The sequence below is a fragment of the Schistocerca piceifrons genome, chromosome 7 (genome assembly GCF_021461385.2).
Source record: "Schistocerca piceifrons isolate TAMUIC-IGC-003096 chromosome 7, iqSchPice1.1, whole genome shotgun sequence".
Taxonomy (NCBI): domain Eukaryota; kingdom Metazoa; phylum Arthropoda; class Insecta; order Orthoptera; family Acrididae; genus Schistocerca; species Schistocerca piceifrons.
The window spans coordinates 21,649,677-21,662,523 of record NC_060144.1 but is presented as its reverse complement, the minus strand read 5'-3'; the positions used below and the strand labels follow the sequence as shown (position 1 = coordinate 21,662,523).

At 43.0% G+C, this 12,847-nt stretch overlaps 1 protein-coding gene across 1 annotated transcript in view; it reads left to right on the top strand.

Annotated features, from left to right (window-relative positions):
• The window catches only part of LOC124805392 (myrosinase 1-like), a 246,463-nt gene that overhangs the window by 41,585 nt on the left and 192,031 nt on the right, over window positions 1–12,847 (top strand). The window contains exons 6-7 of the mRNA XM_047265954.1: window positions 5,806–5,900; window positions 11,459–11,606. Coding sequence (XP_047121910.1) covers window positions 5,806–5,900; window positions 11,459–11,606 — 243 coding nt within the window. The remainder of the gene's footprint in view (window positions 1–5,805; window positions 5,901–11,458; window positions 11,607–12,847) is intronic.

Below are 12,847 nucleotides of genomic sequence, written 5' to 3'. Positions count from 1 at the left end.
ACAACCTCTCCTGCACTGTACTAAAACTAAAATTACTCTTGGCCTCTGCAATAACTATGGTGGCAGACGGTTGAAACCCTGGATTTGGGATTGTACATGGTACATACCAAGTGACTGTAGCATATGCCACACGTGGATCACAAAGGCCCTTGTTGCTCGTGGTCGATTGGAGAAAGAGTGTGTCAGAGGTGGTATGGCATGCAGGTGAAGTCGGAAGTGTGAGGAATTTACATACCTCACGCACCATGAGAAGCTGCCGTCGTATTGTAAGTGGCGGTTCACCAGTCTCAGCACAGAGACTGGGTATAAGTCTGGTCCTATAAGCATCCTTGGCGAGTCTGTTCCCTCATGGTCGACAGCGTCGTTGATCTTCAGATAAGAAGGCGTCGATGATCCATATACTGGGCATCCATAGTCCAGCAAACGGACGAAAGCTCTGTAAAACTGGAGCAGACGTGCTCTCTCTGTTTCACAACACCTGTGGCTTAAGTACTTTATCATCTTCAGGGTCCTGGCTTTCAAGTGTCTCAAGTGTGCCAATCACGACACTTTGAAGTAAAAACAATGAGGCCCAGAAAACTCACTGAGTCTTTAAAAAGCAAAACTGTGTCCCTCCTATGCAAGATAGGTAAATTAAAAAGACGACGAGAACGGAGGCACACATCTGCAGAAAACCGAAAAACCTGTCTTTGCATTCCACTCCACTAACCTCCGCAGAGTAAGTTGCAAGTGACGAGTCTTTGTTGCAGCACTGTAGGAGGAACAGAAAACATCAAAATCGCCCACAAATAAGGAACATTGTACCGGATTCTGCACCGTGGACGTGACACTGTTCATGGTCGTAGCAAACAGGGTTACACTTAAAACACTACCCTGAGGGACCCCATTCTCTTGCTCAAAACAATTTGGCAGAGTGAGGAGGGTGATAAAAATTGTCTCCCTCCCAGAGTTGGGAAAGTTCCTGTTTGCCATATCTAATTAAAAAATTGGAGGAGAATTTCCTTTTATGTTGCTGGCAAATGTCGAAGCACGCAGTACCGTATTTGCTCGTGTCTGGGTGCAGTATCATGAGTCTCAGACATTGCCGGTTCCATATTCCACTAGGAGAATGGGTGGTTATAGCACTCACAATTGTTGGATCTGAAGTCCAACTTGCTCCTCTCTACGGTCGCACGGTAGCAGCGAAGCTCTGGATCCTGGCAGGGATTGGCTACAGTCTTTGCAAAACGTTCTGTCATCGTCTGAGAGAGGTCTGCAATTATTGTTTGGAGACACACATTTTTCATCACTGCTGCTGTCGGTAAACGACTTTGTTTACCTAAAATCCTGGTGACGGCTTCCCATACTTATGTAAAACAAGTGGGGCTGTTGATGGAGTTCAGGCGAGAACGCTTTGCCATGACGTTTCCCTGCTGTCCTTAATTACGCGTCGAGCCTTGACACTCGCAACTGTGAAGGCTGTGAGGTTGACTGCAGCTGGGCGGTATTTAGACCGTCGAAGGGCCACACGCCTTTTACGGTTTGCTGAACGGACTCATCAGTACACCAAGGTACAGGTCGCCCCGCAAGACAACAAGAGGACTTTGGGATGCATAACTCAGTGGCACGATGGGTTACTCGTGTGATGTGGTCCACCCATTCTTGGACACTACGTTGTCGCTGTTTTGAAATACAGCCAGCTGGCTGAACAGTGTCCACTTAGCACTGCTGACATCCCATTTCGCTGGCTTATGTTCAGATAATGCTCGAACCTGTAGCTGGATCCATAGTGGGAAGCGGTCACTCGAATGAAAGTCAGCAGTTGCCTTCCACTGAGCTGAGTCTGCCAGGGCGGGAGAGCAGTAAGAGCGATTGATGGCTGGGGACGATCTAGTAGCAGCCGGGAAATGACTGGGACTGCCTGTAGTGAGAATGAACAGCTCCTGAGACTTCATGAGGTTCTCCAAGATTCGACGAATTACATTTCCACACAGGTTCTTCTGTTGCGGACGAGAACACTGGTACCGGGTTCGCAGATAATTGGTTTTCCTTATCCCATCATCAGAAGCTGCTATCTCAGTTAAACTTCTGCGTCTGTACTTACCCATTTTCCCTCAGACGATCGTATGGTTCCACGGGCACTACACTGACTATGCAGTCGGGTGTGACAATACCAACCCCATATTTTTGACCAAGATATGACGAATTTGCATTGGAAATGGCAGAGGCTTCCACGTTATCGTCAAGCTACTGGAGATTTATAGGGCCTTTCCCCTTGTTCTGGAGCCTTTCCGCACTGCGTTCTTCCTAGAGAAAAAACTTTGTGTTTCCTTTCAGCCCCAGAATAGTGGAATTTATTTGCAGTAACTTTTATTAAAAAATGTTCCACGCCTGTATTGTGAAGCAAGGCCTGTGTGAGTTCTAAAAATCGAAATGCAAGAAAGTGGTTAGCGTTCAAGCTCTATAATCGGTGGGTCACTGGATCGAGTCCCGCTTATGTTTTTAATGTATATCTGTTTTTCAACAGTCATGATATTATTTCATATCTATGAAGTTTTAGATGCAATATAACGAAAAAATACTTGTATTTATATGAAAGTTTGTTGAATGCACAATGGTATTTGGCTGTTTTCTAATTTTAAATATCATGACAAATACTATATTTATAACTGTCCACAAGTAAACGACCAAATGCATAAAATTTTCCTGAAAATGTATGCCCGTCGTGATTTGCAAAATGCGTCATACTTGTATGTGCTTTGCAGCTGGACGGTTCAGCCTGCAGACACAGAGACAGGGCCAATTCGGCATTTATCTTGGGTAGCGATGTGACGCTACTAGTGTTGCAAGAACGAAGAATGTTCGTAAGAAATTTTTGAAGAACACAAAATTTGTATTTTTTACTGCAAAAATGAACATATGATACTCATTGTCGTAAAAGTCTTCAGTTTCACAGAATAGTTCTTCTTCAGCCAGTCTGTAGGAATGGATGAGGTACTCGTCAGTAGCAACTGTCTTTTCTCGTAACATTTCGACGTTAGGCCGACCATGTTATTCTCCCATTGCCACAGCATCTGCAGAAATCGTTTTGGATGATTCTTATCTTCTTGAAGAAGATTATCATAGTGTGCGAAGGCATCTATTGAGTGACGTTTTGCGGCTGCGTTTTGCACTGAGTCTTCATGACATTCATCATCCGCAGTAGTGGAAGGATCGGGAGTCGCCTCCATTTTTGCGCTAAAAATGTTAATTTTATGATTTTCGAAAAATTCACACATGTGCGAGGATCTGTGTCTGCAGGTCGAACCGATCGTCTACAAGGAAGTTCTGTGTATCTTAGCCAACTGCAAGTACAGGGTGTTCAAAAAGTCTCTCCGCAGTGGCGTATGATTGTTAGCCGCGCGTGCGTATACCGCAGTGAATATACCGAAATGAAAACTCAGTTAAATACAAGTTATTAATTGATTGAATATTCATTTTTATTTACAGTGTCCCTCCTGTTGCTGAATACACAGTTTCATTCGTCTAATCATCTTTCCAAACACAAGCTGCAACATTTCTTCTGTTACAGAAGCAGTGAAAGTGGATATTGCAGTACTCAATTCATCGATGGATTTTGGTCGGTTTTTATAGACAGTTGCTTTCGCTGCACCCCAGAAGAAAAAGTCAAGTGGTGTTAGGTCAGGCCATCGTGGAGGCCAAAGTCCCTGTGAAATTATGCGACCACAAAAAACATCAGCAGGCAGTGCCATTGAGACGCGAGCTGTATGCGCGGTTGCACCATCTTGTTGTTCAGTATTTCACTTACCACAAGTTCTCCTATAAATGGGTACAGAATATCACTGCAGTATCGTTGTGCGTTTATTGTTTCGCTAAAAAATATAGGACCCACACACCGAGGTCTAGAAATTGCAATCCAAACTCCTATTTCCACAGAATGAAGTGGTTCCTCATGAATACACAATGGATTTGCAGTACTTCACATACGACAATTTTGCGAGTTCATGTACCCGGATATATGAAACGACGCCTCATCAATGAAAAACGTTTCATTAAGAATATCCCTTCCATTTTGTTGAACGGAATTTTTGAACCATTGACAATAATGCAGCCTCTTGCCAAGATCAGCATTTTTCAGTTCTTGCACGACTGTCACTTTGTATGGGAAAAGTTCTAATTTTTTTCTTACAGCTGTGTGGGCCGTTCCGACACTAACATCGATTTCCTGGGCGAGTTTTCTTACTGACTTGTTCAGACTCATGTACATTTTATCGCAAATATCGAGTAGTTTATCCTGAGACAAAACGCTAGGACGACCACTTCTTGGTGCATCTGTCACTGAACCCCTACTTCGAAATTTGTTAATCAAATCTCACACAGTATCGCGATGTGGGAGTGTTCTCTGCGAGAAAACTGAATTAAATGTTTGACGAACTGAAACTGTGTATTTACCGCCAGCTTTGAACACTTGTTCGGCTAAAAACACACGTTCTTCAATGGTTAGCATTTTAACTGTAACAAAAACGCAACAAACGAACAAAGCAACTAAACTTAAACGTTCAAGTAAACACGTAACGACCCACACCAACGATACTACTGACGCTGGCTGAGATAAACGAAACAGTGGAATGTTGAGAGAGTCCACTTGAAGGGAAGTAACCCAGGCGGGCGAACAATCATACGGCACGCGCGGCTAACAATCACACGGCACTGCGGAGGGACTTTTTGAATAACCGCTATAAGGAATTTCGCAACACACGACAGACATATATGTTCACGGAAACTTCATCCGTTTGTTCGTTCTCTTGTTTCACTTGTCGAATACTATTAATATAGCACTTGCTGTAATAATTAAAATCAGTAAAAGGCCAAAAGCAATCAGTAAATGTTCGTGAAAATACGCGTGTTTTTTCATTATGTTACCTTTCAATTTCACATATGTATGAAGTAATGGTACGGTCAATAATATGACCAGCGTTGAAAATATAGCCATAAAAAAATAATGAGTGTGCTTGAGCCAGCTATCTACCGATTACAGCTCTAGACTTAAAAAAAATTAAAAAAGAAAAATAGAAAAGCAGATTTTATCCCTGTCGTCGTTGACTGTAGCTATTTTTATATATTTTTTTTCTTTCGTTTATTTGTTTATTAATTTTTATAGTTCAATAAAGCGACAGCAAGAGTGCCACAGAAATGAAATAAATTATGAAACAATATACCTGAAAATGGGCCAGGACAAGAATACCACAAGGACCGGTCAACTCAACCGGTACCTTGACGATGAAATACAAGGTTCAGCATATTTGCGAGTAACTCGTGGTATAGGGGCGGGCGCAGACACTTCCAATATGGGGTGTCAAAATATTGGTGGAAGGCGATTGGGTCTGTGCTGTCTCCTCCATCCACAATGTAATGAACATAGTGGCCCAAAAGCCATGGAGTTGTGCCTGAGTTTGTCCTCGGAAAGTAGGAGGAGTCTGGACGCAACAGGATATCGGCCGAAAAGGTAGTCTCAGCGGCTCGAGTTAGCAGCGCTAATCGTTTTTTAAGCCAATGCCAGTTCGCTTCGTCAGCGTGACATTATTTAGAAACAGCATATACTAAAACGGTTGCTAAAAGTTAATGATAATTGTGGTTATAAGCTCCGAGTAGCCAATGAAAGTGCTCACTGTCATGATGAAGGAATAACGTCGAGATCAGTTTTGCTTTCATAAGGCACGGAAGTACTCTGTGTTTATAACATATAAAATTGTCAATGAAATGTATTTTTTTTAACTAGATGTTAACTACATGACTGTTAATGTCCAAAATGAAAATTGGTTCCAGGTAGCGTAGGAATCACGTTGAACATTGGAGGAAGCGAACCAGCTTCAAACTCAACGGAAGATTTGGAAGCTGCTGAGAGGAATCTTCAGTTCAGTGTGAGTAAGATAAATACCACATTTTCAGTAATTCAGAAATACTTATTTTCATCCGATAACAAATTTTGATCAGTAATTATATAGTTTCCGCAATGGATTAATATGATGTACCCCCCTCTAAGAGTGTAAACAGTTCACTGACTACCAGAGATATCATTATCATGGTAGAAGGAAAACCATTCTACGAACCACCTTTGATCACCTTGATCCAACTGCAGAAGGGCATATAAAAATATTAATGCAGCAGAGTTCGGAAATCTGTGACCGTGTACTTTGTCATACACATCCTAAGAATAGGGTCAACGATGTTTTCCAAAAGCCTGAACCACACTTCCAACACGGCGCGGAGAGCGTAGCGTGAGATGAATGTCTCCATTAATATTATTTCAAACAAAAGCATCTATTCCAAATAGGTTCTACTTAACTGAAATTAGACAGCAATTGGGTGACTCTGAGATGGTGAACAGCAAAGTGTTTAAGGTAGCCCTCCTCTTCAAGCCACATTTTGTTCCCTTATTTGCCAGTTTTACAATTTTGTACCGCTTCTGCAGATATCACGTAGCATTCAGTAAGTATAGCGGTAGTGAAGAACGCACACCGTAGGGAGTAAGATTTCGGTTCCCACGCTGGCTGAATCAGACGGTGGACCATATGGCGTCGCCAGAGGACTATGATGTGAGGCGCTGTGGCTAGAGAGGGGAACGCCGGCTACGTCAGCAGCGAGGAACTGTACGTAGTTTTACTCTCGCGCTGAAGCAAGTGATCTTATTTAACAAATATTTGCTACCGAAAGTCACTTTTTCCCGTACGGATTGAGAGGCACCCACATTCCTTGCTCATACTGTGGCATCAAGCAGTCAGACCTGCAAGATGAGTGGTCTGCCAAGCGAGTGGATTCATTCTTATTTATCGAGTAACATAAACTCTAGTACTCACAATTAAGTTACAAATTATTCTTCTGTATGAATATTAGGCAACGGAAACGCACATCTGACTATTAGTAATTTACACAACTCTGACTGTTCACTACGCACTGGCAATACCACATTTCCTTTTTTTTTGTATTTAACGGCTTTGATCAACACGTGGCCATCGCATTGAATAGAATGGCGCACAATTCGAAGGAAAAGGCCACCAATCTTTTTCTTTTCACTATCTTATTTATTCCGATAAATTCTATAACCTAAACACACAAACTCTATAACCTACAACAATAACACATGAGAAATTCCGCCCAGTGGGCATGGCTTTACATTGGTGATTCTCTATCTTATGATGTCGTAATTCTTTAACGCTACAGTGCACTTTCTGGATAGGATGGTGGATCTTTTTCTATATCTCACACTTCGACTCTCACAACCATCATCACGAAACTTTCCTCCAGACCGAGCGGTACAAAAGGAACTTGCATAACCCACTACCTCTGAAACTACCTTGCTACTCTCCCATGCAAACCACACATACTTAAATTACATGACATACACCACACTGCAACAAGGAATACAACACAAGGAATAGCCACAACATTATAATCACATCACTTTCAGCTTTCCCACTTCATTTAGTATTTATCCCAGTTTCACACGACATGCCCCACTTCGTAACTTTTCTTTCCTACTACGAACTCTGGACGTTATATGCACGTCTTCCTGTGCAATGCAAGCCAAGTGGCGTTGCTGGATAGACGGCTGACTCACCTTGCTTCTCTGTCAGAGTATTATAGTTTGAATCAAGCGTCACACGGAAACACAACACGCAAAGTAATATTAAGAACATATTCATCACACACGCGAGTCCTCAACTAATACCATGGACGAGTACTTCTCTTTATCCTTTGTCTCATACACAGATTGAGACTCACACAGTACTCACCACGTGGAAGTACTCGTCTCTAATTTCAAGTCCTGCACACGCCATTTCTTAAATATTTCCAACTTATAGTACATACGCTAGTAATTCAGCTTAACTTAAGCACTCGGAAGTATTTCAACTTATTGCTACACGTGGTTTCATTGTGACCGTTGGTCACTTCCGAAGATTACTACGATCCCATTAATATTACCTGCCTGACATTTAATTCTCCCCACAAAAGTTCCTGAAATAGAGAAATTATTATTCTAAACTACTCTTAAGTATTTCACATGCATACCATGTCTCCACTCTTTTGTCCTTACGGAGCACGCCTAAGACAGGTCTTACCAACACTAGATCCAGCGGCAGAGTGCTGAAACATGGTCGTTCTTCAGGTCATCTCGCATCTCTGTCGAGGTGGGGGAAGACCATGCTACCATATTGGTCAGCCACATTTCAGGCGCTCAAAGCTCCGGTAAGTTTCATCTCTTTAGTTCCACCAAAGGTGGCCAAAGGATCGTCTCAAAGATGATCATATATTCACATTCACTATATGCGGTTAGCAGACGACCATACATTCATTCATTTCACAGATCTCACCAAACTGGATGTAGGGATTTATTTTGTGGGAGTGCACATGTGATCAATTAAACAAATAAATTGTCATTCTTTCCCACACTGGTATCCGGCTTCGCTGTGTTAATTGAAATTGAGTTATTATTAGAAAAAATATGTTGTTCTGACAAGAATAATGAAGTATGTTGTACCTATTTTCAATGTCGGGCGGCACTGTACCCTTTCAGGATATTAGGATGAACCTACAGGTCATAAGAAATTTCTTACAACAATATTACGACGCCAGAAATTGACCTTCTTAATAAATAAATGAATAATGTTTAAGCAAACGAAAATGTACAAATGGCTACGAAATGTCACGAGTGTAAGTACAAGGTACAGGCTGTGCGCTGTAGTCGCCAGTCGCTGATAGGATGGCTTCCAATCTAGATCTGGCTCTCAGGAAACTGTCAGTTTCCAGTTAAATCATTATTAATTGTGTCGATATTGTCGATGGTGTTAAGTAAATAAATACATGATAATGGCAGCCCTTTTGAACGTTGTCGCGAATAATACAGCGTTCTGCTTGAACACAGAGTCACAGCAAGAAGAGTTGCACTTTACAATCTGACGGTGCCGATCCTGCTTGTGTGAGGGACATAAACTTCGAGAACTTTTCTGCAAAACAGATCGAAAGAATCCCACACGACGACTCATTAAGAAAGCCCAAGGACGGATTAACTTAATCTCCGCAAAATTCGGATGGACAATTACGGTCAGTATAAATCTGTGCCTCTTATACCATCTTCTACGGTCTCACTGGCTAAATTGAAACTTTTCTGGGGGTTTAGTACAAGTGGGCGTTTCTTGCAAATGCTATCAATAGTGACGAAGTCTCATTAAACAGAGTTATGCGATGTCTCGAGAAGGAAAAAGTTATCAGCCTCAATCACAACTGCTTCCAAAAGGAGTGTAAACGTGGCAATGTACGAGGGCCTATCAGGAATTAGGGTTATCAGACATATATTGAAACGTGTACATTTTGATTCACACGACCACTACAGCCAATTGGTAGTACATGCATTAGGTTATTTTCCGACATAGTCTCCATATTGGTTTAGGCACTTGTCGCTTCGTGGGACGACTCTGAATATACCCTTCTGGTAAAAATCGTGTTCAGCCACATTTCCACGAAGCGTCTCACCTCCTTGCCTGAAGTGAATCTTCGGCCTCCTATTTGATCCTTTAAGTGAGGGAAAAGGTAAAAGTTCCTTGGAGCGAGGTCCGGCCTGTAGGAACGATGGTCAGTGACGTCCCAGAGAACAGTTTCAAGAGCGTGGTGATCCTCTTGGCAGTACGAGGTCGCACGTTGTCGCCAAGAAACACGACGTCCTCGATGAGAAGTCCTGGCCGTTGCCTCCTGCGCAGTCATGTTAAGGTCTTGCAGTATCGGTCAGCGATCACTGTCTTCCCTCTTTCCAAAAACTGCACGAGTGTGTCCCAAAACATTGCGGCCGTCACCTTCCCTGCTTTTGGAGTCACCTTAAACTACTTTGTCGTTGGAGAGGAGGGGTGTTTCCACTGCACTGACGGCCGCTTTCTGCTGGGGGTGCGGTGGTCGATCCAGGTTTCGTAACAAATGGCAGTGCTGTGAATAAAACCGTTCTCTTCAGTGGAGAACCCTTGTAAAAGTTGCAGGCTTGCCTCCATGCTCTTCTCCTCGTGTTAGCTGGACAGATTTTGTGGAACCCATTGGGTTCAAACTTCCCAGTATGGCAGAATATCGAAAAATTCGTGACGAATGCTTCCGGAAGGCACTGTCAGTTCTACCGTCACACGCTGTAAGTTGATTCCGAAGTTATCCTGAATCAGCTCCGGCACGCGAACTCTGTTCAAAGCTGTCGTTGCCGTGCTGCGTTGGCAAATGTGATCCTCGTCGGCGACGTTTTCTCTGCCGGTCTCAAACTTTCGACACCATTCTCCAACGTGATGAGCATACAGTACAGTCTCTCTGTAAAGCTCTGCCAATTGCCAGAGAATTTCAGCCATGTTTACATGTTTCGCCCTCAGAAATAGAAATCGAGTAACTGAGTGGATTTCTTCGTGAGACCAGTTTCAGAGGCGAGTCGCCATTTGTGCTCACCTGTAACTAGCACGTTTTCCAAAGGCATGTATCAGATTCACCGCGCGCAACTAATTTCTTTATAACAGTCGAAACTTCAGAAATAGCGGCCTTGTAACCTGAATTCCTGATCACCCCCCCCCCCCCCCCCGGCATTTGAGAAACTTACTAGACTGGGAAACTGGATCAGCCGGTTTCATCTTCATGCTGTAAACAATTACGTATAGAGTACTAATTGAAGCTATTAATACAAACCTTAGTTCGTTGTTTCTGGAAGGCGACAGGGGAAAGAAGAAAAGAGTTCAACCTCTTACGTGTGGAAATAGATGATGAGTTTATAATGGGTAATTTGATATGATTTCAAGTGGGCCAAATATTGGCAAGTTGCTTTAACTGTTCAACAATGTAAAATTGTGCATTCCACGTTACGAGGAAAAACGTATTATCCTACAATACAATATCAATGTGTCACAACTGGAATCAGTCAACTATTGTAAATACCTTGGTGTAACAGTCTGTAGAGGTACGAAAAGTAACAATCGCATACATAGGCGGCAGCCTTTGGTTCACTGGTAGAATACTAGGAAAATGTGAACAGTCTAGAAACGAGAACGCTTACGAAACACTCTTCGGACCCATCTTAGAATACTGCTCGAGTGTGATGCACTAATACCAAACAGGACGAACAGCGGACAGAGATCGTACAGAGAGTCGGGCAACACGATTTCTCACAGGAAGTGTCACGGAGAGACGGGGGAACTTGAAGTGGCAGTTTCTTGAGGACGAACGCGAACTGTACCTCGAATCTATACTTTTACAACAATCGATTTTAAGAGAGGACTGTAAGAATGTACAAAAACGTCCTGTGTGTCGTTCCTGTAGGGATTGCGAAGATAAGATTACACTAATTATAACACACAAAGATGGTTATAAGCAGTCATTATTGTTTTACCTATTTAGTTTCTGTGTTGCTGCGGGAAATCGGAAATGCACAAATTATAAGAGAAGCATATTTTTCTGCCGTCATCAGGGAGGACTCTACGCACACCCCATCTACAGCCAGGACGGGGATTACCCGGCAGTAGTGCGCCAGAGGGTGGACGCCAACAGTGCTGCAGAGGGGCGGCCCCGTTCACGGCTGCCAACTTTTACAGAGGAAGAGATTGCGTACCTCAGAGGTAAGTTTATGCCTCACTAATATCTATTTTCGTTCTCCTATGTCAGTAGAAAGCACATGATTCCGCTATTTCTTGAACATAAAGTCAGATCTGGAACGAAAGTTCTTGTTATAGACAAGACACATTATATCCTCTTCAAGATTTTTAGTTTTCATTTTACTGCAACCTTGTGTTTGTATGCAAACCTCTTATGCTAAGGATTCCACTTACCTTCTATTCACACAAGGGTGTTATTCAGTGGTTGTGTTTTTATAGGTTCTCTAACTGGAGCATTGTAGTTAACTGTACCCTCCGTGCATTAAAATACGCTTTCAGCATGGCACTCCATTCGCTTAAGTATTCGATGCAAGTTTATATGTTTAAGATATTGTTGTCTCAATAGAAAGTTTTGTTTCCAATCTAGATAATTTGCTTACCATTAGCAGCTGCCATAGCCAGTTACATCACCCGAAAACCCCTGTGGGAACGACTCAAACATTCACTGTCGCTTATGTTTTTCCACCTGTTTCTCCCAAGCAACAATAATAGGTTTTCCTGTCTGGAAATAGAACCACCGGAATAAGGGGTAACCTACACCCGACCGTAGCGATGAACAGCAGCTGAGTTGAAGGCACTGAAATAAAATGGATGGAATCGCGGTCAGGTTCAAAATTTCAGTTATGACTCCTTACATTACAGGCTGAGATTTCCTGATTAGGATTTCACTTACTGTGGTGTCACCGCCAGACACCACACTTGCTAGGTGGTAGCCTTTAAATCGGCCACGGTCCGTTAGACGGCAGGTCTAGAGATACTTCCTAGCACTCGCCCAAGTTGTACAACCGACTTTGCTAGCGATGGTTCACTGACAAAATACGCTCTCATTTGCCGAGACGATAGTTAGCATAGCCTTCAGCTACGTCATTTGCTACGACCTAGCAAGGCGCCATAATCAGTTGCTATTGATCTTGTTAATCATGTACCGTCAGACCGACGTTCACCTTTAACGGATTAAAGTTAAGTATGCCACCAGCTACGTCCGTTTTTCTAAAGTCTAATTTCCCTTTCCTGTTCCAGACCTCACGCCAGCCTGCGTGAGCTAAAACGCGTGCCTTTCGGCTTCCTCTAGTACCCGGTGTTGGCTCTCCTGCCAATCCACAAGTATTCCACCAGCTACGTCCGTTTTTCTAAAGTCTAATTTCCCTTTCCTGCTCCAGACCTCACGCCAGCCTGCGTGAGCTAAAACGCGTGCCTTTCGGCTT